This window comes from Marmota monax, unplaced genomic scaffold (assembly GCF_021218885.2).
Source record: "Marmota monax isolate L192 unplaced genomic scaffold, Marmota_monax_Labrador192_F-V1.1 WCK01_AAM20220418_F8-fsc00148, whole genome shotgun sequence".
Taxonomy (NCBI): Eukaryota; Metazoa; Chordata; class Mammalia; order Rodentia; family Sciuridae; genus Marmota; species Marmota monax.
The window spans coordinates 2,082,678-2,107,924 of NW_026693034.1; the positions used below are offsets into that span (position 1 = coordinate 2,082,678).

Genomic DNA, 25,247 nt, shown 5'->3' on the forward strand with positions numbered 1-25,247 from the left:
AAAACTGGAAAAATCAACCAATAATAAGGCAGATAAACAGGGCTGGGGTTGTAGCTCAGTGGTAGAGCGCTTGCTTCATATGCGTGTGGTACTGGGTTTGATCCTCAGCACCACATAAAAATAAATAAATAAAATAAAGATATCATGTCCATCTACAACTAAAAGAAAAATACATATTTTTTAAAAAGGCAGATAAACATGTTCTGATGGATACATGATGAAATAATAACTACAATGAAATGGAATGAGCACTCATTACCATGAAAGCTTCTCGCAGACATGAAATACAGGAGCTTATTTGTTTGGTACTGGGGATTAAACCCAGGGTAGCTTTACCACTGAGCTACATCTCTGGCCCTTTTTATTTTATTTTTAAAATATTTGTTTATTTACCTATTTATTTATTTATTTTTGGTGGTGCTGGGGATTGAACCCAGGGCCTTGTGCATGCAAGGCAAGCACTCTACCAACTGAGCTATTTCCCCAGCCCGAGAATGAGTGAGTATGAATGTGTATCCGGAATCGGCTAGCTCCCTGCCCTGGCCATGTGAGGATTCAGTAACAAGGCAGCTGTCTGCAATCTGAAAGAGGGGCCTCACCAGGCCCCCATCATGTTAGCACTCTTGTCCTGTAGCCTTGTAGCCTCCAGCACTATGAGAAAATAAATACCTGTTGTTTGAGCCATAGTCTATAGCCTTAGTGAACCCAAACTAAGTGCTACAGCCATAAATCTCTGAAACCATGAACCAGTCTAAAAGCAAATAATTTTGATAATTTTTCATCCACATTGCAGGCTTAATGTGCCTCTACATTTACTGAGCAACATGATTACAAATAAGTTGTTGAACAGAACCAGTTAAATTAGTATAAAAATGTCTTTTTGGTGAAAAGGGACACAAATGAAGCCTATTCAGCAATTTGCCACAACCTGATTAAATAAATCCTAAAAGGGACATAAATGAAGCCTGTTCAGCAATTTGCCATAACCTGATTAAATCCTTACTTCCTTGGATGTGGCGAGCAGCCACCTTGTGAACACTGGATTGTCTGGATTCGGAGCTCTCTACCAACCAACCACAGGGTCCCACCCAGCTCAGCAAAGTAGTAAGTTTATGGTTTGGACCTGAAATGTCCCCCCAAAGTGCATGTGACCTAAGAGGCAGCAGTGTTCAGAGGTGGGGACTTTGAAAGATGACTGGATGATGAGGGCTCTGATCTCCTCAATGGGTGAATCCATTGCTGAATTCATAGTTTAATGGATGCTTGGGAGGCAGTGGAAACTTAGGGGTAGGACCTAGTCAGAGAGAGTTGTCCTTGGCATGCCCTTGAAGCCTATATCTCCCCAGCCCCTTCCTCTCTCTGCTTCCTAGCTGCTGTGATGTAAGCAGCTCTGTGTTCCACCACACGCTCCCTGCCATGATGTTCTGTCTCACCACAGGCCCACAGCAATAGGGCGAAGCAATCGTGGACTGAAACTTTTGAAACCATGAACCAAAACAAACCTTTCTTCCTTTAGTTTTTCTCAGGTATTTTTCACAGCAATGGAAAGCTCAGTAACACAAGTGGTTATAGGCACTGAGTCATGAGTCTTCCTTGCTCATGATAGTGGGGTGTTTCTTAATTGTCCTGCGCTTTTTCCCAAACTGTGAGACAAGAATTAAAATGGAACCTCCCTACTTTATAAGGTTGCTGTAAGGATTAAGTATATTAATTAAAGTGCTTCCTTCACATAGTTCCTGGAAAACAGGAAGTTCTCAGTGTTAGCCCTTATTATAAATCTGACACATGGTACATGAAAAGTGAGAGGACAAGCAAGAACCCACAGAGAAGATGTCAAAAGTATGAGGTGAGTTCACATTCATGAAACTGAAGCCTGATGCACAGGGGTAGCATCACTTTAAGAAACAAAATCAGTGTTTATTTATCTGCATGTTCATGAGACTTGAATTTATTTACAAGAGGAATAATTGACTGTACTAGGTTCCCCCTGTATGGGGGTCAGCACATGCAACCCATGCTTTTGTAGCAGAGTATGCTACACTGTGCTATACTTGGGCCCCTTTAAACATGAAGTCCAGTTTCAAAACATTCACCTTTGCAAAGCACCCTGGGATATTTCCCAATGCTTGTGAAATCTGCTGATAATTTAACTCAGTAAACTCAACTTCTAAAGGAAAACAAAAACAAAAACTTACTAACCCCAAAAATGGAATCATTACCAAATGCACAAAAATCATTCCAATTGACAACTCCATTCCATTTTAGAGTTGATTTATGCCTCAAGAGCAGAGAATTAGAAAGCAACTGGAAATTTTTTATGGTGGCTAGAGTATACCAGTTGAACAAAAACCCTATTGCAGCTGTAGATATACTAAGCTCTAAGAAAATCCGAATCTGCAAATCATGCACAAGGAACGATGATATACATTTTTGGGGGGAGGAGGGGGTTGTTTGTTGTTTCAAGACAGGTCTCACTATGTTGCCAAGGCTTGTCTCAAACTCATGGTCTCAAGTGATCCTACCAACCTCAGCTTCCCAAGTAGCTGGGATTTCAGGCATATGCCACCATGCCCAGCTTGATAAATATTTCTTCAAAAATGATTTGCAATGGAATTTGTACTTACAAAAAGTGAGTTTACAAACCTTAGACCTTGTACAATGTATTTCCCGCAAGAAACATTTACTGGGGCTGCGGACATAGCTCAGTTGGTAGAGTGCTTGCCCTGCATGCACAAGGCCCTGGGTTCAATCCCCAGCACCACCAAAAAAATAAAATTAAAAAAAACCCAAACAAACAAATTTACTAATTTGTTTAGAAGCTCAATATCAGAATAAGCAAAGAGAAATAAATGAATACCAATCTTAGACCACCAGCAATGAATAAACCAGCTCTTCAGTTAGACCTTCCATGGGATACCTATCCTCTCCTCCACCATGAGCCTTTGTGACTAACGCAGGTCTACTCTTCTCTTTCAAAACCAAAACAATGTGACAACTGAGTCACGTGTTCTAAGAAGCTTTACAGATTCTGCCAAATCTTTTAGTTCAATCTCAAAAACAAGAGGTTTCATTGTTTTGGGGTGCTTTCCTAGAAAATCCAACTTGAGGAAAGAACAAGGTATTCATTTCAATCAGGAGAATTCCGTGTTATTTCATGGAGGCACCTTTCCCTTAGGGACAAGACAGGGATAAGGTCCTCTTACTTGAACTCTTCAGCCCACCTGACAATGAAATCTACAAACACTGTGCACCTGGACTCCACTCGCACCTCTGCCCTCATTGATCACAAAAGTCCCTGTGAGAGGGCCTAGCTTCTTAGGAAGATATAGGGAGATAAACCTTGAGGGCAAGGGCCCTGCAGGGTCCCATGGCCGGGGAGTGGTTCCTACTAGTTACCTGGAGTCGTGTGTGTTCTTGGAACTCACACAGCAATAAAAGCCTTTCTGCCTGGAAATCAGCTCAACAGGCTGCTGCTTCTGCTTCACCCTGCTCAGGAACAGCCAGACCTCCCCTCCCTGCTTTTGGTTTTTATAAAAATGTAATGTTAATCCCATCTTTTTTATGAGGTGATACAGCCGCCTCTGTCCCAAGGGAGATAGCCATTAAAGCTGAATAATCAATCGTTCACATGCCAGAAAACCGAAAGTATTCTCTTACCTTTTTGGGGTCCATGTTGAATTTCTTTCTTCCCATGGCTATTTGTTTGTTCCTCTGAGTAGTTTTGCTATTCATTTGAAATAATTAAAAAATCATTAATATGTACATTCGGAGAACACAGCATTTCACACAACACAGCCCAGTCACAGCCCTTCAGCACATCTTCCCTCTCACGACAACAACACAGGACAACTCAACAAAGTAAAAAGCATGGGTACGCTTGGGGAACTCTGGCTCTTTTTAACATATGATAACTTGAGACATACTTCTTCAGAAAAAAATAATGAAAAATAGCAACTTTTTTTTTAAATAAAAAAGCACAGTTTCTTATGATACAGAAAATTTATTTCTAGGTAGTTACTTCTGATTGCTTGTGCTTACTCCCAAACTTACAAAGGTAGACAAGGTCTTAGAGGAAGTAAACAGCAGAGCTGCAGCCCTGCCTCCCAGGAGGGGGAAGGAGCCCGGGACAGAAAACTCAATGAACAGCTCCAAAGGCCCCCACAACCCAGGCCTAGTCCTCTCACCCCTGCAGCAAACACCAGTTGGCAAGTTCAGCTAGAGAGTGGAGGTGGGGAGCAAAGAGATGAAGCAACTTGAAAGCGCAGCCATAAACTACTTACCTCTCCTCCACAGAGGTTAAGTTGTCAATCTCTGTCATCACTTCTGCAATTTCATATTTTAGCCTCTGCCAAAAAAGAAGGATTTGGGGGTCGCAGGGTGTCTTAGCCTTCTTCCACCTAGGCTCAGGCACGTTTTAACCTTGTAGATACCACCTTCCCAGAGGGCTCATTGGAGCATTGCAGGTACCACAGGTACCAGCACCCGATACCTCAAAGTCAGAGCCAGCACTGCTTAGGAGAAAACAAAATGATTTGTCTACCCCTTGTTGGATGACAGATGAGAGAGGTTCACTAGGCAGACTCTAGAGTACTTGTGTGTAAAGTTAAGAAGGAATGTGGAAGAATATTAGAGGTGTAAAAAGTAAGCCTATCCAGCAAAAAGAAGGCAGCAGGTCCCTAGTCCCTGGAAGTATAGCCACTCCCCACGACCTGGCATGGCTTGTGTGCCTTCCCCATGCTGCCTACATTCTCGGGAGACCAGGGGGATGTTGAAGCTCAGACACTTTCAGGTTAGCACTGCGGTAGTTTATCAGCAGCTTATCAGTGACAGAGTGATTCTTGTCACTCTGTCAGGGACAGGGTCCAGAGGGTAAAACCAGATCTGGATCCCTAGGACTCAGAGACCAGAGACATCAGAGGGAACAGACTCCCCTTTCCATTAGTGTGTCCCCTACTGGCTGAGAGGCCCTGGACAGTATCTTAGTTTCCATGGGCCTCAGCATTCTCACTGATGGAATGAAGTAGAGTTAAATTAAGATATCATATTAATTAGGAGTATAATTACTTGTATACAAATAATATAAATTTTTATTCTTCAACTAAAGGACTTATTCTGGGTTACAGGATTTTTCCAAGAATAAAGGATAACCTTAAAATGTCTATAAATTACCTTTCAAATACAAAGAAATTTCTATTCAGGGCCCTATTATTTTGTGTGCCAAGAAAATCAGACTTAAAAGTGAGTTCCTAGAAAGGAGTCATTGTCTGGGATAAGGCCTGGCCCTGCAGCCAATGGCCTTTGAGCCATATTTATTCTGGCAGTGACAATGACTAGGAAGCTTCTTAAGAGGAGCCAATGATTGACTTTTCCAAGCAAGCCCCACATGGAAGGAGCCCAGAGGCCTTGTGAATAGTTTTTGTAGAAATCACAGACACCTCAGCTCTGAAATTGTGGCTTTGTTCATTCGCCCCTCCTAAGGGACATCATTTACCCTGTCCTGAGTAAAGTACACAAGTGTGAGAGGGACATTGTTTATTCATCTGTTTGTCATTTATCTGTTTCTCCTACCACCTAGTAGGTACACAGCTGGAAACCAATATATGTTTGACCATTCATTCAAAGGATATCTGAGTGCCAAAAATGTACTAGGCAACGTTCTATGTGCTCAATATATTGTATATGATCAAGATCTTACCATAAGATTTTAGAGGACAATGCTCAGCAGACCTGTGCTGCTGTTTAAACCTGCCACTGTGACTCTGGAGCTGCAAGCTGACTGCTGCAGACTTCAGACTCACTGTCTCCACTTCTGTCCCAGAGTCTGCATTGTCTGACCTAGACAGCTTTTGCTTCTCCAGTTTAGACAACTCTTTTGCTTGGTCTCTTGATGTAGTTCTCACAGCCATACACTAAACACTGATTTTCTATTTTTTCCTGAAGCAACTTCTTATTCATTATTACACCCAAAAATAAAAACCAAGAGTTTTTTGGTTTTGTTTTGTTCTTTACCTCAATGTCATCAATAAGTTCCTTTTTTCTTCGACGAATGTCCAAAAGTTCTTCTCTCTCTTCTAATGAGAGGTCTTCAGGCACTGAAAAAGAAAAAAAACCAAACAGTTCAACAATACTTTTCCGTGTCTGACAAGGCTGGAGATGGAGGACTGGCTAAAAGGCTGCTTAAGAAAACTACTGATCCTTTCTTCTCATTCCCTTCACTGAAGAACATTTATTTCTTGAGTAAAACCAAAAGGTTAGGGGACACCAAACACAGCTGAGGGCACAGGTACTTCATAAAACTGAGGGTGAGCTAAATGCTGAAGTCTCCCAGTCTTCCCCATGGGGCTCCCAGACTGCAGACCACAAGACTCCCGCAACCCAAACTGCTCTGACTAGAGGTGTGGAAGGTCTTCTCTGCATCAGCTGATCAGCTTCAGGTCACAGATACTGAAACTGAGAGGGAAGCACCCACCACCTGCACACCCGTGTCGCCCAGTAGGGAAACTTGGTCAGCTGCCTTCCTGCTACATTCATAGCTCCCAAACAATTCTTAGTCATTCACTCTCAAATGTGGGTAAACCTCTAACACGTAAAATACATACCAAAACAGACACATGAAAGCTAAGAGAGGTCAAAGTGGTTACAGCCTGAGGAGTAAGACATGAGGAAGGGACAGTAGTGTGTGTCTCCCAACCCAGCCCCATGACAAGCTTCTCTAGTACACACTTAACTGATAAATACAAAAATGTATTTCACTCACACCAGATTGGGTTGTGTAGAAAACAAGAAAGAAAAAAAAAAAAAACTGCTGGGAGTGTACATTGGCACAGCCTCTTTGGAACACAATTAGGTACTGTTTATTAACATCAAAGATGTGCATGCCATAACCTAGCAACTTTACTTCTAGGGATATGTATGTGTAACTAATTTAAAAAACATATTTTTGTACATATACATATATACATACACATGTTTTATATATATACACATACACATAGATATATGAAAAACTCTCTAGCAAAGTGACAGAGAATATGTATAATAAAAAATAAGCACATTTTGTACATAATAAAAAAAGAAAGGAAATAATCTAAATGCCTATCCAGAGTAGAATGGGCAAATGTGTTGTTGGATTATATACACAATGAAATCCCAAACAGCAGTGAAAATGAATAATACAACAAGCAACAAATGAATGATCTCAGGAAAATTATGTAGAAATAAATACTTTCTATATAAACCTTAAAAACAAAAAGTTAAATAGAATGATAAATACAGAACTGAGCTAATACTGAGTGATCGTCTAGGAACAGAGAAGGAGCACGGGATTGGGTAGGAAAGCACAGGATACTTTAAATTTGTAATTTCCTGCCTGTTCTACCAGACCCAAGCTTCATTAAATTCCATATTAGCAATTTCCGTAAGCAATTTTCAATGCTGAGCAATTAATGAGGAAGATATAAATGATAATTTACTGAACCAGACTGGACGACATGCTTTAACAGGTTATCTCAATTAAATCTTCAAAATACCTTTGAGAGCAGCCATTCTTATCTCCATTTATAAGTGAGGAAACCGAGGCTAAGTGAGATCTAATGATTTTCCCTGGAGAGAGACTATTAAAGAAAAAATGCAGGCTGGGGATATAGCTCAGTTGGTAGAGTGCTTGCCTCACATGCACAAGGCCCTGGGTTCAATCCCTAGCACCACCAAAAAAAGAAAAGAAAAGAAAGAAAGAAACAATGGTGGAAATGTCCTAATTTGACCAAGGACATAAATACACACATCCAAGATGCTCAACAAACCCCAGGTAGGATAAACTTAGATACACAAGGTCATGCAACATGCTTTTGGTGGGTCTAGCAGCTCAATAATGTCATCAGTAACCTGGTCTTTCCATTCTGCTTTCCAAAGTGCCAGCTTCATCTTGAACTAAAGCTGATTTCTTTTATGCCAGAGGAATAAGAAAGCACTTCCTTATTCATGGGTCTCTCAAGTTTCTTTCCAGAAGGACCCACAAAGTTTCTCCTCAATTTTTCCTGGATCAACCTGGCTCAGACTAGGGTTTATATGAATCAGCAATAGAATTACTGTGTGTCACACTTAACATTTAAGGGGAAGACACACAGAGATCCAGGTCAAGAGATAAGGTGAGGAAGAGGAGAAAATGATGCTTCCAAAACCAAGAGAATAAAGGCTTTTACCATGAAGAAAACCAACGTCAAATGCCCACACTGTTCAAGAACATAAAGAAGCAACCATGCCAACAGACAATTCTTGAACCTTCAAAGCTATTATTTTTACCACTCTTTCCCCCGTGCTGGGGATTGAGCTAAGGGGGCACTTTACTACTGACCTATCTCTCCAGTCCTTTTTATATTGTGATTTCTGAGTCAGGGTCTCCCTAAATTGCTAAACTGATCTTCAATCTGAGGTTCTCCTGACTCAGTTCCTGAGTTACTAAGATTATAGCCAAGAGTCATTGTGCCCAGAAGCCTGTATTCTAACAAATAGAATATTATTTCTAAAAGTAGCCAGCTGATTGACACTATCCTGTTACTTGAAAGTAACTTACACCTGAAGTTTTAAGTTAAACTTGTCAACAATGCTGGCTGGGCACCCAAAAGCGGCCTCCTTGGGGGAAAAAAACTCTCTGCTGCTGAGTTCTCCAATGCGGATATATGAAAACAAGAATCCAAAAGGGTAGAGCTGTACTTCAACCATCTATAGACACTTATGTTTCTTTTAAGAATGTCTATTTACAGGGCTGGGGTTGTAACTCAGTGTTAAAGCACTTGCCTAGCACGTGTGAGGCAATGGGTTTGATCCTCAGCACCACATAAAAATAAATAAAACAAAGTTATTGTGTCCATCTACAACTAAAGAGAAAAAAAGTCTATTTACAGTATCTCCCCTCCTGCCCTGAGGATGTGCAGTGTTGGTTAACAACAGAGTGAAGGCTTTGAAGGTGAATATAAACACCACAATGATTTAACGCTAAAGATCCTAAAGCTCCTTCGATCAGAAGCTTTCCAGGATTCCCTTGATTTTTTTTTTCTCCTCTAGTGATGCCTGTCTTTTCCTACCCCTTTAAGGCACTAAGGAGTAATAACAAAGTGTTTTCATTTATGTTACCAGTAATTCCAACCTTTTTAAAAGACATTTTATATGGTACGATAATGTGATTGTGGCTATCTAGAAAAATCTTTATTTCCTAGAGACTCATACTATAGTTGTTAGGATTATAATGCTATTAAACCAGTACTTTGAAATACTTCAGCAAAAAAAAGAACTGAGCCAAATAACAACTGTTGAATCTATTTGATAGATGTATGATTATTTGTTATCCATTTTAAAATTTGAAAATTTTCATAGTAAAGAATAACAGAAAATGTTTTGGTATTAAATGGCCAATATCTTTTAGGATATTCAGCAAAAGCATCAACAGGAAGTAATAGAATACTCAGCACATCTAAAAGACTCAGTCCCCAGAGGCAGAGTGTGCTCAGCATGAGCAAGGCCCGGGAATCAATGCCAAAAAGGGAAAGAAGGACGAGAAGAAAGAGAGTGAAGCAGGGAGGGAGGAAAGAAAAAAGGGAAGAGAAAAAGAAGGGGGGGAAAGAAAAAAGACTTTAATAAAAGGAACTGAAGTATGTGATGAAATATTTCCAGAACAATCTGCACAGCTTCAGTCATTTAAGTATCTTTTCATCCTATTATTTCTCTGGACACCCAGAATGCATAGTGAATACCAACACTGAGCTGTTATACCAGCTGTTTAGTGAAGTTCTATCAGCATCTATCTGCATCCAAAATAACTTTGCAGTCATAAATCTGCTGACACACAGGCAATTTCACACATGCAAGTGCTATACTAAAAATGGGATGCTAAGCAATGTTTAGAGAAGGGGTACCGATTATCCAGACCCTTCCCAGGAACACACCAGTTTGCCCTATGAAGGCAACATAAGACTTAGATTGATTTATTGACATTGGCTGTCTATACTTGTTCACTTGGACTCTATTAGGTAAGAAGAAACAAAGGTGTCATGGAGGATTTTTCTTTATCTCCCAAGAAATCTAGCAATTTATTCTTAAACTGAAAATGAATATATGGATGTGGCTATACCCTAATGCACAAAAAGGCATATGATGAAAACTTTTATTTCAACCTCAATAAAGCTACCTTCTTTGAAAGAATCAAATCAACTGAAAATTTCTGCTCTGGCTGCAAAATCCTAAAGTTTGTTGGATGTCCTTATTATGAGCTTCCATATAGAATTCTGACACTCCAGAGGTGGGCTTAAGAATGGCCCTTCAGGGTTGGGGTTGTGGCTCAGCAGTAGAGTGCTCGCTTAACACGTGCAAAGCCCTAGGTTCGATCCTTAGCACCACATAAAAATAAATAAATAAAATAAAGATAGTCTGTCCAACTACAACTAAAAAGTAAATATTAAAAAAGAAAGAAAGAAAGAAAAAATGGCCATTCAGGGGCTGGAGTTGTGGCTCAGTGGAAGAGCTCTTGCCTAGCGTGTGTGAGGCACTGGGTTTGATTCTCGGCACCAAAAACCAATAAATAAAATAAAGGTCCATCAACAACTAAAAAAAAAAATTACTTTTTTTAAATATATATATATATTTTTAGCTGTTGATAGACCTTTATTTCATTCATTTATTTCCCCAGGCTGACCTGAAACTCCTTCCTTAGCCACCCAAGTGCCTGGGATTACACATGTACACCACCCTGCCCTGCACAACTCTTCACTGAAATTGACATCTTCTATCCTAAAGTTTACCTTCCTTGCAACACTAACTAATCAACACTAACTTTTTTGTTGTGATTTGGTATTTTTTAGATTTTTGTTCAGTTCAGGTACAAGCCAATTCTATAGGACACTAAGAACACTGGCATGGGCCTGGGAATTAGTCCCTGTTCATCAACTAAATGGAAATTTTGTACACAGGGAAATAATGCCTTTCTTGTGATACTCCAAAAACAAATGATTGAACTGTTTAGAGCACAAGTTCCAAGGGACTACTAGCATGATATGATGATACAAAAAACAAAAAGGTAGACTATAGGCCACCAGAGCTACACTTCTGGACCTCATCACCACTCAGCAGCCACTTGACTGACCTCAGGAAGGTGACAAAGCTGAGTTTAAACACTCAAATTCAAGTGGGTAACTGGGCCAGTCACATGATAACAATAACAGGAAGGCCACCTCAGCAGAGTGCTACAGTTAGCCAGGGTACTTTGCCTGAACTGCAGGGCAGGTAGGATCAGAGAACCTTCAGAGTAAGAAAGGGTAAGAAGCTCTGAGCAGTCCCCATTGACATAAGAATCACTCCAAATACTATCATCACCTCCTTGAGACTTCCTCTCTTACCATTTCCCCTCAAGCTCCATTTGGATTAGATTCAAAAGCAATATTTCCAGGGGAAAAAAATTAAGAATTTGCCACTAGTACACTATTACTAATGAAAATTCTGAAAGAACAAATATCAGGAAAAAAGATCTGAGGTAAGAAGTGTTAGATGCAAAAGGGAACGATGAGCACTGATCTCCAAAAGCAAATCTAAAGGAAAACTGACTGAGATAATAATGTCTTCTAGAATAAAAAATAGAACTAAAATGCCTTACAATAGCATGTAAATGGGAAGGAAAAAATTGCTTCAAAGTTCTTAGCATTCTAAGGATGAGGGTATACATTATTAACTTTAGACTCAACAAGCTAAAAAAGCACACTCAAATTTCTAGGTCTTTTCTTTTTTAAAATATTTTTTTAGTTATTGTTGGACCTTTATTTTATTTATTTGTATGTGGTGCTGAGAATCAAACCCAGTGCCTCACATGTGCTAGGCAAGCACCCTACCACTGAGCCACGCCCCCAGCCCCATCTAGATCTTTTCTTTTTTCTTTTTTATTTGTTTTAACTAGTTACACATGACAGTACAATGATCTTGAATCAGATGGGATAAAATTTTTTATTTTTCTGAGTATACAGGTTGCAGAATCACATTGATCATGCAGTCCCACATATATACCCACAGCAGTAATAATGTCTATTTTATTCTGCTATCCTTCCATTCCCCCCTTCCCCTCCCCTCCCATCACTTCTCTCTCCCCAATCTAATGTGACCCACTTCTTTTTTTTTTCTTCCCTCACATCATCATACATGTATTCTATATAACGATGAGGGTCTCCTTCCATCTTCCGTGCAATTCCCTTTCTCCCTCCCTTTCCCTCCCACCTCTCTTCACTATCTAGAGGTAATCTTCTTCTCATGCTCTTCCTCCCTACCCCATTTTGAGTCATCCCCTTATATCAGAGAAGACATTCAGCATTGTTTTTTGGGGATTGGCTAACTTCACTTAGCATAAGTGAAGTTATAAATAAGCCACCATCACTGGCTCTAATGCCATCCATTTCCCTGCAAATGCCATGATCTTATTATTTTTTAGTGCTGAGTAATATTCCATTGTGTATAAATGCGACTTTTTTAAAATCCAACATTGTAAAAGCTATCTACGCTAAGCCTCAGGCCAGCATCATTCTAAATGGAGAAAAATTGAAGGCATTCCCTCTAAAAATCTGGAACAAGACAGGGATGCCCTCTCTCACCACTTCTATTCAACATAGTTCTTGAAAACTAGCCAGAGCAATTAGACAGATGAAAGAAATTAAAGGCATAAATATAGGAAAAGAAGAACTTAAACTAGCACTATTTGCTGATGATATGATCCTATACCTATAAGACTCAAAAAGTTCAACCAAGAAACTTCTAGAACTAGTAAACGAATTCAGCAAAGTGGCAGGATATAAAATCAGCACCCATAAATCAAAGGCATTCTTGAATATCAGTGACAAATCCTCTGAAAGAGAAATGAGGAAATCTACCCCATTCACAATATCCTCAAAAAAATAAAAATAAAATAAAATACTTAGGAATCAACTTAACAAAAGAGGTGAAAAATCTATACAATGAAAACTATAGAACCCTAAAGAGAGAAATAGAAGAAGACCTTAGAAGATGGAAAGATCTACCTTGCTCATGGATAGGCAGAATTAATATTATTATAATGGCCATATTACCAAAAGCACTTTACAGATTCAATGTGATTCCGATCAAAATCCCAATGGCATTCCTCACAGAAATAGAAAAAGCAATTATGAAATTCATCTGGAAAAATAAGAGACCCAGAATAGCTAAAACAATTCTAAGCAGGAAGAGTGAAACAGGTGGTATCGCTATACCAGATCTTAAACTATACTACAGAGCAATAGCAACAAAAACAGCATGGTACTGGCACCAAAACAGGCAGGTAGACCAATGGTACAGAACAGAGGACACAGAGACCAACCCACAAAATTACAACTACCTTATATTAGACATAGGTCTTTTTTTTTGACTGGGGATTGAACCCAAGTATATTTTACTACTGAGCTACATCTCCCTTTTATTTTTTATTTTGAGATAAGATCTCACTAAATTGCCCAGACCAGCCTTGAATTTGCACTCTTCCTGCCTCCAGGGTCACTGGGATTACAGATGTATACCACAATGCCTGGTTCAAATTTCTAGACTAAGCAGGAAAGGAATGGAGTTCAAAATGCACAAACTGGGAGGCAGAATTAAAATTGGATGAGAAAAAATAATTAATCTAACAAGACAAGTGGGCTGGGGGTGTAGCTTCATGGCAGAACACTAAGGCCCTGGGTTCAAACCCAACAAGGAAATCAATCAATCAATCAATCAATCTCATAAAAAGATGAGAAAGAAAAACACAAAAGCCATTAGAAACATAAACTGCAAAATATCCACGTAGGAATCAAAAAATCTGAATACATCTTTACTGTGTCAGCAAGAAAAATAAGTCCATGATACTTGGTAATCTATTCCCACTATTGATTCTGAACTGGCTTAGGAACTTCCTTTGGCCAAAACAAGTGGTAGATGTGACAATGTGTAAGGTCCAGCCCACAAAGTCTTATACCTGCATCTCTACTGTCTTGGGACCCTGAGACCACCAGGCCTTGGAGAAGCCAGTACCCACAGACTTGAGAATAAAATCTACTGTGCAAAGAAACCACACGTAGAGAGACAGTCACAGACATTCGGCTGTTAAAGCCACCTTAGCTAAGGCCTCAGGCATGAGAGTGACAACCTCTGGGATGAACTCAGCTCCCAGCTAACCCAACAATTGAATGCAGCAAGATGAGTGAACCTGCTATAATCCCAGCTACTTGGTTGTAGAGGCAGCCTCCTGCAAGTTCAAGTTGCAGTCTGGAAAATTCAGTAGAGCAGTTGTCTCAAAGTAAAAACAAAGACGACAGCTGGGCATGGTGGTGCACGCCTGTAATCCCAGAAAACCTGGAGGCTGAGGCAGGAGGATCACTGCCTCAGGAGTTCAAGGCAGGCCTCAGCAACTCAGCGAGACCGTGTCTCAAAATAAAAAATAAAGGGGGCTGGGGATGTAGTTGAGTGGTATAGCATCCTGGCCAGGAAGTCATGAATGGTGGGAATTTTCTGAACAGCATTCTAACTAGTATTTATTCTCTAGATTCTTTGGAATGCAGAGTCGACTGCGGTATTAACAGCTTCTTAATTCAATGTAAACCTGCCACCATCACTGGGAATCAGTATAGAACAGTATGGATTCAGGGGTCGTGAAGGAAGCAGGAGTTCCTATAATGACTCAATTTTGGGGACCCATGCTCGAGGACCCTCTTCTAGCCATCTCAGAGCTATGGCAAGCACCCCAATTCTCCATGTCGCATTATCCCTTCCTGCTCAACATACTCACAAGTACTTGACGTTTCTTGTAACTTTTATTGAAAAAATTGGTAACAGAAAGACCACATTCTCTGACCTCAGAGAACTTCTGATATAGAAATCAGTAACAAAACAATGACTAGAAAAAACCATTTGTTTTGACACTAAGAAACATAATTCCAAAAGGACACTATGTTAAGTGAAATAAGGCAAATACAAAAAGACAAACACCACATGTTCTCAAATTCCTTATTCAAAAGTTAAAAATATTGACTAACAGTAGAAAAGAATAGAATTGTAATTTCTAGAAGCTTGAACAGGAAGAAGGAGGGAGATAGAGGGAAGTTATATTATCCTGATTTGATCAGCACACATTCTATACCCCATAAATATATACAATTATTATGTTAATTTAAAAGAAAATTTAAAACAATTTTATATAAGTCATTGGTCAAAGAAGAGATAGTAATGTAAATTAGAAAACATCAAGAAGAAAAGGTAATATAAAAATACTATATATTAATGCTGTGGGCTACAGCAATATTAAAGCGTAAAAAACCCAAACTTAACATAATTATTTTAGAAAATAAGTTGAAGGACTGGGCATGGTGGCACGTGCCTGTTATCCCAATTGCTAGGAGATTGAGGCAAGAAGAATCTGTGGTCAGCCTCAGCAATTTAGTGAGGCCCTAAGCAACTTAGTGAGACCCTGTTTCAAAATAAAAAGGGTTGGGGAGATGGCTCAGTGGTAAGCACCCCTGGATTTATCCCCAAAATACCAAAAAAAAAAAAACAAAACAAAAAACCAAAACTTGAAAATGGTAAGTTAAACACTCATCTTAAAAATTAGAAAAATAACTCCAGCCAGAATAGCAATTATCAAGAATATAAGTAACAATAAATGTTGGCAAGGATGTGGGAAAAGGGTACACTCATATAGTGTTGGTGGGACTGCACGTTGGTGCAACCACTCTGGAAAGCAGTATGAAGATTCCTCAAAAAACTAGGACTAGAACCACCATTTGACTCAGTTATCCCACTCCTTAGTATATGTCCAAAGTATTTTTTAAACATTTTTTTTTAGTTGTAGATGGACACAACACCGCTGTTTTATTTATTTTTATGTGGTGCTGAGGATCAAACCCAATGACTCTCATATACTAGGTGAGCGTTCTACCACTGAGCCACAACTCCAACTCCTGTCCAAAGGATTTAAAATCAGCATATTACAGTGCTGCAGCCTCATCAATGTTTACAGCAGAAAAAGTCACAATAGCTAAGCTATTGAGCCAACCTAGATGCCCTACAACAGATGAATGAATAAAGAAATTATGGTATATAAACCAGGCATGGTGGCACATGCCTATAATCCCAGTAGCTCAGAAGGCTGAGGCAGGAGTATTGTGAGTTCAAAGTCAGCTTCAGCAACTTAGCAAGACCCTTAGAAACTTAGCAAGACTGTCTCTAAATAAAATACAAAAGATGGCTGGGAATGTTGTTCAGTGGTTAAGAGCTCCTGGATTCAATCTCCAGTACCAAAAATAAAAATAAAAATAAAGAAATTATGGTATATATACACAATGGAGTATTACTTAGCCATAAAGAAAAATGACTTCATGACATTTACCAGTAAATGGATGGATCTATAAGACTATCAAAAAGTGAAATAAGCCATTTCCCAAAAACCAAAGGTCAAATGTTTTCTCTGATACGTGGAAACTAACCCAAAATAAGGGGAATGGGGGATGGGGAACAGAAGTACAGTGGACAAAGGGAAATGAAGGGAAGGGAGTGGGAGGAAAAGGGAAGAAGTGAAATGAATCTGACATAACTTTTCTATGTGCATATATGAATACACCATTGTGAATCTCACCATTATGTACATCTATAAGACTGGGGTCCTAATTAGAACAAGATATATTCCATGCTTGTATAATTACATAAAATAGACTCAACTGTTATGTATAACTAAAAAGAACCAATAAAATAAAACAATATTTTAGAGGATTTCCCTCTTAATGTTTAGCAAATTTTTACTAGCTCAAAGATCTTAATATATTGTTGTTGTTTTTTTGTTTGTTTGTTTGTTTGTTTTTTTGTGTGTGTGTGTATGTGGTTCTGGGGATTGAACCCAGGGCCTTGTGCATGTGAGGCAAGCACTCTACCAACTGAGCTAAATCACCCAGCCCTTAACATATTGGTTTTTGAAATATAAAAAAAGAATTAGAAAAATAACAGCTTAAACCCCCAAAATAATATACAGAAATTAATTTTAAAAATACAATAAAGTCCAGCTACTTTGGAAAAGTGTTTGTTAATTTTTCAAAAAGTTAAATATATGATCAGCAATTCCATTCCTAGATATATAGAGCAAAGAAGTAAAAATATATGACCACATAAAACCTTGTACATAAATATTCAAAGTAGTAATAATCACAATAGTCAAAAGGTGGAAATACTCCAAATGTCCATTAACAGATGAGTGGATAAACAAAATGTGGTCTATAGATACAATGGAATTGAAATGCAATTATTCAATCATAAAGAGGAATGAAATTCTGACACATGCTACAACACAGATGAGCCTTGAAAACTAGATGTTAAGTAAAATAAGCCAGCCACAAAAGACCACATATTGTATGATTCTACTTACAGGAAATGTCCATAATAAGCTAAAAACAGACAAAACAAATTTGTGGTGACAGGAATCAGATCAGTGGTTAATCGGGTGGAGGTGGAAGGCACTGCCTGAGAAAGAGCCCAGCAGAGCTTCTGTGGTGAGTAAATGTTCTTCCCAACATGTCTACACAAGCGTCTGTACAGGCTAAATACATGGAAAAGAGCTCGAGCTCCAGGAACACTTAAAATTTGGATACTGTATTAGTCAGCTTTCTGGATCTAAAACAAATACCTGAAATAATCATCTTATGAGGAGAAAAAGTTTATTTTGGTTCACAGTTTTAGAGGTCCAAGTCCACAGCTGATTGGCTCCATTGCTTCTGGGCCTGCAGTGAGGGTCACGTGGTGAAGCAAAATCCCCACCAGGACTCAACAAAAGAGTGTCATGGTCCCACAATGTCCGGAGGCATGTCTCCAGTGACCTAAGACCTCCTGTTAGGCCCCACCTCTTAAAGGTCCCACCACCTCCCAGAGATGCAATAGTAGGAACCAATTTTTTTACTACATGGACCTTGGGGGGACACTTTAGATCCAAACTATAGCAGGCATTTTATGCACTGCCTTTACAAATCTACATCTGAACAACAGATCCCTCTCAATCCTTGACAGAGGGAAGAATTTTCTAAAATAGATACTAGAACAGCCTTCTAAGAGCCTGCCATACAACAACAGAACCAACACTTATCAATGACATACAGCTATAAGGAATACTTACTTTATTATGAGAAAAATTTTAAACAAACATTACTAACTTTTCTATGACAACTTTGAACACTACTGCTATTATTCTTCCAAGTCTCCTTCTAACTTAGAGGATCACATCCAACAGTGGATGAAGCAGTTAAGAATTTCATAACAAAGATGAAAGACAAAATAGCAATAAACTAGAAATTAGAGCAGTCATTGTGAGTTTTTAAAATAACTATTTTGTCTTTAAATAGTGTTGCACGTAAAAAAAAAAAAAAAAAGACCTGATGTTGCAATCCTCCCCAAATTAGCCTTTAGGACACATATATAAACATACTCTTAACAACAACATGCCAAACCACATTTGTTACCCTTCCTGTTGGGTGATGTAGCCAACCACCAACAAGCAAGAAGAACCACTGCAATGGCATGTGTCTTACTGAATACAGTGATAAAGGACAGTTACCCTCTGGTTCCTCCCAGCAAAATTAAACAGAAGAGTCAAGGACTTAGCCAGCTTTCTGTAATCCATATCAAAAGTCACTGAATCTAGCTCATTTTTCATAGCAGTTGCTAACAAAATGGTCTCCCAGAATCACTCAGAAGTACTTGTCTACAATAGCATTCCTAGACCCTACCCTATATCTTACCAAATCAGAAGCCTAGCATTCCGAATTTTAATGTTTCCCAAATGATTCTGTTAAACACTGAAATTTAAGAGCCAGTATTAAAAGGTAGCAATGAATATATAAATCCTTAATTCATTAATGTGGTGATCAATATAGAGGCAGTATGACGTATCAGGTCAGAAACTGAACGCTGTAGCTGTGCTACCTGTTTCAAGGCAGTTATTAGCTGTGAGCAACTTACTTAACCTCACTGTGCCTCAGCTTCCTTACTTGTTAATAGGATAATACTACTATTTCAAAAAGCTAATCAAAATCTTTTCTGAATGTCATTTGAAATTTTTATTCTTAAAGCAAAAAATATTTTAAGATCTTAAAAGATACATATGTTTAACTCAATCTTGAAAAATAACAATGGACACCGAGACTTACTTTCTAAGAAAACTAAAAGTAAAGTGAATACTTTTTAAAATTAACCCTGATCAACTAATCCTTTTCATATCCAAGAATCTGAGATTGGAGGAAGAGGGAAAACAGTTTCCCAAATACACATGAATGAAGACTGTAATGACATTGTGAAAAACAGCTTGGCAGTTTTTTGCAAAACTAAACATGGTCTTAGAATACAACTCAGCAGCCAGGCATGGTCGTGCATGCCTGTAATCCCAGCAATTCAGGAGGCTGAGGCAGAAGGACTGCAGATTCTAAGCCAGCCTCAGCAATTTAGGGAGGTCCTAAGCAACACAGTAAGACCCTGTCTCAAAATAAAAAATAAAAAAGTCTGGGGATAAATGTTGTATATAATTGCTGTCATTGGTAAATTCATTACACTTAAATAGCTTTAACAACACTGAAAATAAAATATTTCATAAAGTCTCAAGTCTTCAAATTTGACGTCTGAGTACAAAATGGACAAATATTCTGGAATTTCTTCTCAACTTCCTTTCCAAGGGAAAATTGGCAGAACTCTTCAAAACATATCAAATCATGTCTCTTTCCTGCTTAAAACACATATTGCTTCCCAATAGGCTCAGAATAAAACCCAACCTCCTCACCTGGTCCTCCAGGATCCTCTCTGATCCCAACTCCATAGCTCCCCATCCTGCCCCCCTCCAGGCCCTGTCCTGAGCAGCCAGCTCCCTCCAGCTCCTGCTGGCTCCCTTTCTTCCTTTCAGTCTTCAGTTCCAGGAGGCCTGTCCTCCTCATCACTCTGTCTAAAGCATACTCAACTTCTCGCACCATCATTTTCTGTAAGACATCACTGCTTTGTTTTATCATAGCACTTATCATTACCAAAAGTGTTTTGGAAGCCATACAGAATGAAGATTAAATGCATGTGCTCCAGAGTCACACTACTGGGCTTTATTCCTAGCTCAGCCACTTAAGTAGCTACACGACACCAGACAACTGTGCTTCATTTTTGTTATTAAAAAAGTTAACTTTTTTAAATTAAAAGAAAAGAGCACAACACATAAAATTTACTATCTTAACCATTTTATGAGTACAGTGTATGTGGGAGGCCAACCTTACACATGACTGAGTTACACTTCCCTGCTGGGTGCTGAGGCTCTCAGTCACAGAAATGTGGCACCCTTCTTGGGTTTGAGGGTCGGTGTCTCGTGCATGGGTGTGTCTTGCTACAGCCCCATGGGTGAAGCTACGCTCACCTGTTCCTTTGTAATATAACCCCTTGCCCTGTTTAGGGTAGAATCTTCCATGGAAGTGCCTTGTGTGTGTCCCCTTCTCTTATTGTGCCCTTGGGTGTGGCCTACCCAGGTGTCAGTCAACCTGCTGATAGTGGACATCATGAAGATAGACTCAGCCCCCTGAAACCTGATCCCTTGCCTCATTTGAATAGCTTCTCCTCAATAAAAGGGGTCAGCGCATGCTCTCACGCTCTCTTTCTTTCTGTGGACCCTTAAGGTCAGAGGAGCCGTCACAGCGACTCTAAAGAAAAAGGTATTTGTGTCTTGTTAGACCAGGACGCAAGAAAAGACCACTGACTCCAATTAAAATCAAATTAAAGCAAGCTTATTATTTCGACCGGCCGGGCTGCCTTGCCCATCAAAATCATGGGAGCCAAGGACAGTGGTGAGGCTTCTTTGCGGCCCAGTTTTATAACCCAAAAAGTTACACAAAGGGGGGTTACAGATAACAACACTCTGAGGAGCATAACACAATTTTTGCTGGCCCCGGCATCAGAATTTATGGAGATCTTAGAGACTCAGAGAAGGTCGTTATCCGGCCAGGGAAGGCCAGAATTTATGAGGCGTCACTAAGGTTTAGGAAAGGGTTGTTATCTGGTCAGGGAAAACCGGACATGGGTGAGTTCAGGGCACGGGCAGGCATTCCAAGTAGGTTCAGAATTTGCAGTAATTTATAGTAAAGCCAAAATTATCTTTTCATGGTTTTGTGGCAAGATGCCCAATTTTAAGAAAAGATCAGGTTGGGTCTATCAGTCTCTTGTGTGGTTATTTCGTGTAGCCCAGTTAGCCCAGTTTAACTGGAGTGACCCCTGAGCCTTTTAGTCTCGAGAACAGAAACCTGGCAAGTATATTCATATTTTATGAACCATCATCACTTCTATCCATCTCCAGAACTTTTTCATCTTGGAAAACTAGGACTCTATCCCTATTAAAAACACCAACTTTCCCATTTCTTCTCTCCCCAGTTCTTAGAAACTACCATCTCTTTGACTGACTGCTCTTAAAACACCTCTGGTAAATGAAATCATATAGAATTTGTCTTTTTTTTTCCTTCTTTGTACTGGTAATTGAACCCTGGGGTGTTTCACCATTGAGCTATACCTCCAGCTCTTTTTAAATTTTTATTTTGAGACAGGATGTCTCTAAGTTGCTGAGGCTAGCCTTGAACTTGCAATTCTTCCACCTAAGCCTCCCAAGTCACTGGGTAACAGCTATGCACCACTGCACCTGCCTGGCAGTATTTGAATGTTCTCTGATAAATTTACTTCACTAAGCATAATGACCTTAAGGTTCATGCAGGGTGTGGCATGTGATACTTTCCTTTTAAAAGTTGGATAACATTTCCAACATATGGACACACTACATTTCGTTTATTCATGTGTTGACAAAAACTTGGGTTGTTTCCACCTCTTAGCTATTGTGAAAGACCATATAGTAATTCTAGTATTAATTTTTCAAGGAACTTCCATTAAAACTGTGCCATTTTACATTTCCACCAAGAGTGCACAAGGTTTCCAATTTCTTCAGTTTTCTTATCTTTACTGGAGGTAATTTCAATAATCCATGAAGTCCCAAATTTTCAATTCTGTGAATATTACAACAAAACTGACACAGGTGCATTAAAATAGATTAGAAGTAATAACATAGAGCTTATATATACTGTATTAATTAATGTTAATTAACCATTATATAATATTATACATTATATAAATGTATATTCTATACAATATTTATGTTTTCAAAGGTGTTCCACACACATCTGGAACAAGGGAACAAAATGGAAAATGGGTTAATTGCTTTATTAGGTCATTGCAGAAGTAAGTACTAATATTATCAGTACTATTCTATTGAATTGTTTAGTTTGTCTCTAATGAGAATACCAACTCCTTAGAGGTCAGGGATTTTATCTGCCTACTTCATCACTGAATTCCCAGTATCAAGAACTGTGAGTAGGTATTCAGAAAAATTATCAGGTTTTTATACTTGAAATACAGGTTTTTCACAAAAGTTTCCCTAGGTATTAAAGGTATTTGTTATTTTTTTGCAATTAAAAAAGTTATTTCGGGGCTGGGGATGTGGCTCAAGCGGTAGCGCGCTCGCCTGGAATGCATGCGGCCCGGGTTCCATCCTCAACACCACATACAAAGATGTTGTGTCCGCCGAAAACTAAAAAATAAATATTAAAAAAGAAAAAAAAAAGGCTAAGGAAAAAAGTTATTTCATGATTTTTCATGTTTTTAGTGAATTCCTAAAATGGGTCCCAACACTGTCCATTGTCACATGGTTTAGAAAACAGAATTAGGGAGGGGAAATATACTTCCAAGAGCATTTTAATAAGTGTTCAACAATTTTATGCTAAATAATTTTAAAGTCAAGATGACTTTAATGACATTAGTGCCCAGCATTTTAAGATCTGCAACACAATGAGGCAGCCTGATTGAAGCCTCTTTGGAATACAATCATAATCCCAGTAAAATACACCCCCCTACATTTTGCAATTGTCTTTAATATGTCTAACCAAAAAATTTAATTACCTTGGCCCTTCACCCCCAGGGGCCTTGGGAACCAATAGTCTAGGCAGGCACAGTTCCTCAGTGACTCCTTCTCTGTCTTTGTGCTCTTTTCCGGTCCCTGAGGACACAATCTCATCCCTCTTCTAATTTCCTTAGTTAGCACAGTATTATACCCAAATAGAAAATAAGCATAGTCCCTTAGAAGCCAGGAAAGCAAGAGCCTTTCACAGCAGCCCCATGACCAGGGGAGACCACCCTGTTTGGATGCTCTTTCCGCCCACCCTAGGAGAACTCAACTCCAGAATGTTTCAGAAGTGCACAGCCAGATGCACATCTGGGTATGGGAGTCGTCTCTTGGTGGCCTTTTAGGAAGATTTATGGGACACATCAGGGAAGGAAAATAGAAAAGAGTGACACACTTCCCTTATCTTGTAATGTATCTGGAATGTCACAGAAGACACATAGTCGACTTTTCTATCTCCAATCAACATCTTTGCTTGGGGATGGGCAGGGGCACAAATGGATTTTATAAAAGGACAGGGGGTATAGTGGGACAAAAGGTGAGAAATATACATGTTGATTTAGCTAGGCTATGCCAATTGGAAATGTTACATGGTTTCCTTGGTGCCACTAGGTAGCTTCTCACTTTCTCATCTCAGCAGGAGAAAACTCCAGATACAGAAATGCAGTTACCAGGAAGTTGCTTTCAATTTAAAAGGGGCTCTGTTACAGTATGTGCAACTTGGAAATGCCTAAAAAGATGGTCTGACAGATGACAGATGAATAAATAGATATATGATAAAGCACACATGGCAAAAGGTTAATTATATATTTTAAGCAGTGGATTTATTCCTAGTCATTGTAAAATTCTGCATATTTATATGTTTTTCATAATATTAAAAAAATGAGAGGGGAGGGGGGATAGTAGAGGATAGGAAAGGTAGAAGAATACAACAGTTTCTAATATGGCATTATGTAAAAATGTGGATGTGTAACCGATGTGATTCTGCAATCTGTATTTGGGGTAAAAATGGGAGTTCATAACCCACTTGAATCAAAGTGTGAAATATGATATATCAAGAACTATGTAATGTTTTGAACAGCCAACAATAAAAAATTAAAAAAAAAAAAAAAAAGAAAGGGCACTGCAAGATTCAGAAGGCCACTTCCCAGTATAGAGCACCTGAGCCAACAAAGAATTCCAATGAGCAGTAATCAAAAAGGTATTTGATTATTCCTTCAGGGTACCTGAGACTCCACAAAGGTACAGGGAATTTCCGTGATACAAACAAGGTCAAGGCAACAAAATGGAAAAATATTTCTTAAAATGGCTGAAAACCTTAAAATTCAAGAAGCTGAACAACTCCAAACAGAATAAAAGCAGAGATCTGTGTTAAGACATGCCATAAATATACTTTTTTTTTTTTTTGGTACAGGGATGAACCCAAGATCACTTAACCACTGAGCCCCAATCCCCAGTCCTTTTAATTTTTTATTTTGAGATAGGGTCTTGCTAAATTGCTGAGGGCTGGCTTTGAACTTGTCATCCTCCTGCCTCAGCCTTCAAGCTACTGGGATTGCAGGCATGCACCATTGCGCCTGGCTCATAAACACATTTCTGAAAGAAAAAAAATTTTTGAAATAAGGCAGAGAAAATAACACACTTTACCTAGAGGAGAAATGCGAATGACAGTGGATTTTTCATAAAAAATCATTATGGCCAGAGGAAGTAGCACAAAATTTTTCAAGGAAAAAAAAATGTTGACCCTGAATTGTATATCTGGCAAAAATATCCTTTGGGAGTAAAGGGAAAATTGGGAGATTCTAAAATGAAGAAAAATCAAAAGAATCTGTCACCAGTAGATCTACCCTAAAAAGAGAGCTAGAGGAAGTTCTCTAAATAGTCAGGAAATGATAAAGTAATTTCAGAATATTAAAAAAAAAAAAGAGTAAAACTATGGCTGGGATGCTTGCTTGCCTAGCATGCATGCCCTGGGCTTGATCCCAAACCTGTGGGGTGAGGGGAGTAAGAAGAAGGTAGAGCAATTACCAAGTTCTACCCTCAGCACACAGAATAAATAAATGAAGTAAAAATATGTGTATACTAAAAACTTTGCATCTCCTCTTAAGTTTTCTAGATTATGTTTGAAGGCTGAGACAAAAATTATAACACTGATGTAGTTACCAATGTAATGTAAGAAATATTTAAGAAAATTTTATCTAAATTGGTGAGGGTAAATGTCTCTATCTCATCCAAACTG

At 38.9% G+C, this 25,247-nt stretch overlaps 2 protein-coding genes and 1 non-coding gene across 9 annotated transcripts in view; all 3 read right to left on the reverse strand.

Moving 5' to 3' along the window:
- The window catches only part of Cyth3 (cytohesin 3), a 91,505-nt gene that overhangs the window by 18,918 nt on the left and 47,340 nt on the right, over positions 1 to 25,247 (reverse strand). For all 7 annotated transcript variants that reach the window (XM_058582449.1, XM_046453651.2, XM_058582447.1 and 4 more), the window contains 3 exons: positions 6,010 to 6,092; positions 4,281 to 4,345; positions 3,658 to 3,724 (listed from right to left, as the gene is read on the reverse strand). In XM_058582449.1, the coding sequence (XP_058438432.1) occupies positions 3,658 to 3,724; positions 4,281 to 4,345; positions 6,010 to 6,092 (215 nt within the window). The remainder of the gene's footprint in view (positions 1 to 3,657; positions 3,725 to 4,280; positions 4,346 to 6,009; positions 6,093 to 25,247) is intronic.
- LOC124098810 (small integral membrane protein 10-like protein 2A) overlaps positions 4,352 to 25,247 on the reverse strand; it is a 130,521-nt gene continuing 109,625 nt past the window's right edge. The window contains exons 2-3 of the transcript XR_009227681.1: positions 6,010 to 6,092; positions 4,352 to 4,508 (exon numbers count right to left, since the gene is read on the reverse strand). The gene's annotated coding sequence lies outside the window, so the exon portion shown is untranslated. The remainder of the gene's footprint in view (positions 4,509 to 6,009; positions 6,093 to 25,247) is intronic.
- Positions 16,883 to 16,958, reverse strand: Trnav-cac (transfer RNA valine (anticodon CAC)). The gene has a single exon. It is a non-coding gene; the product is annotated as a tRNA-Val (tRNA).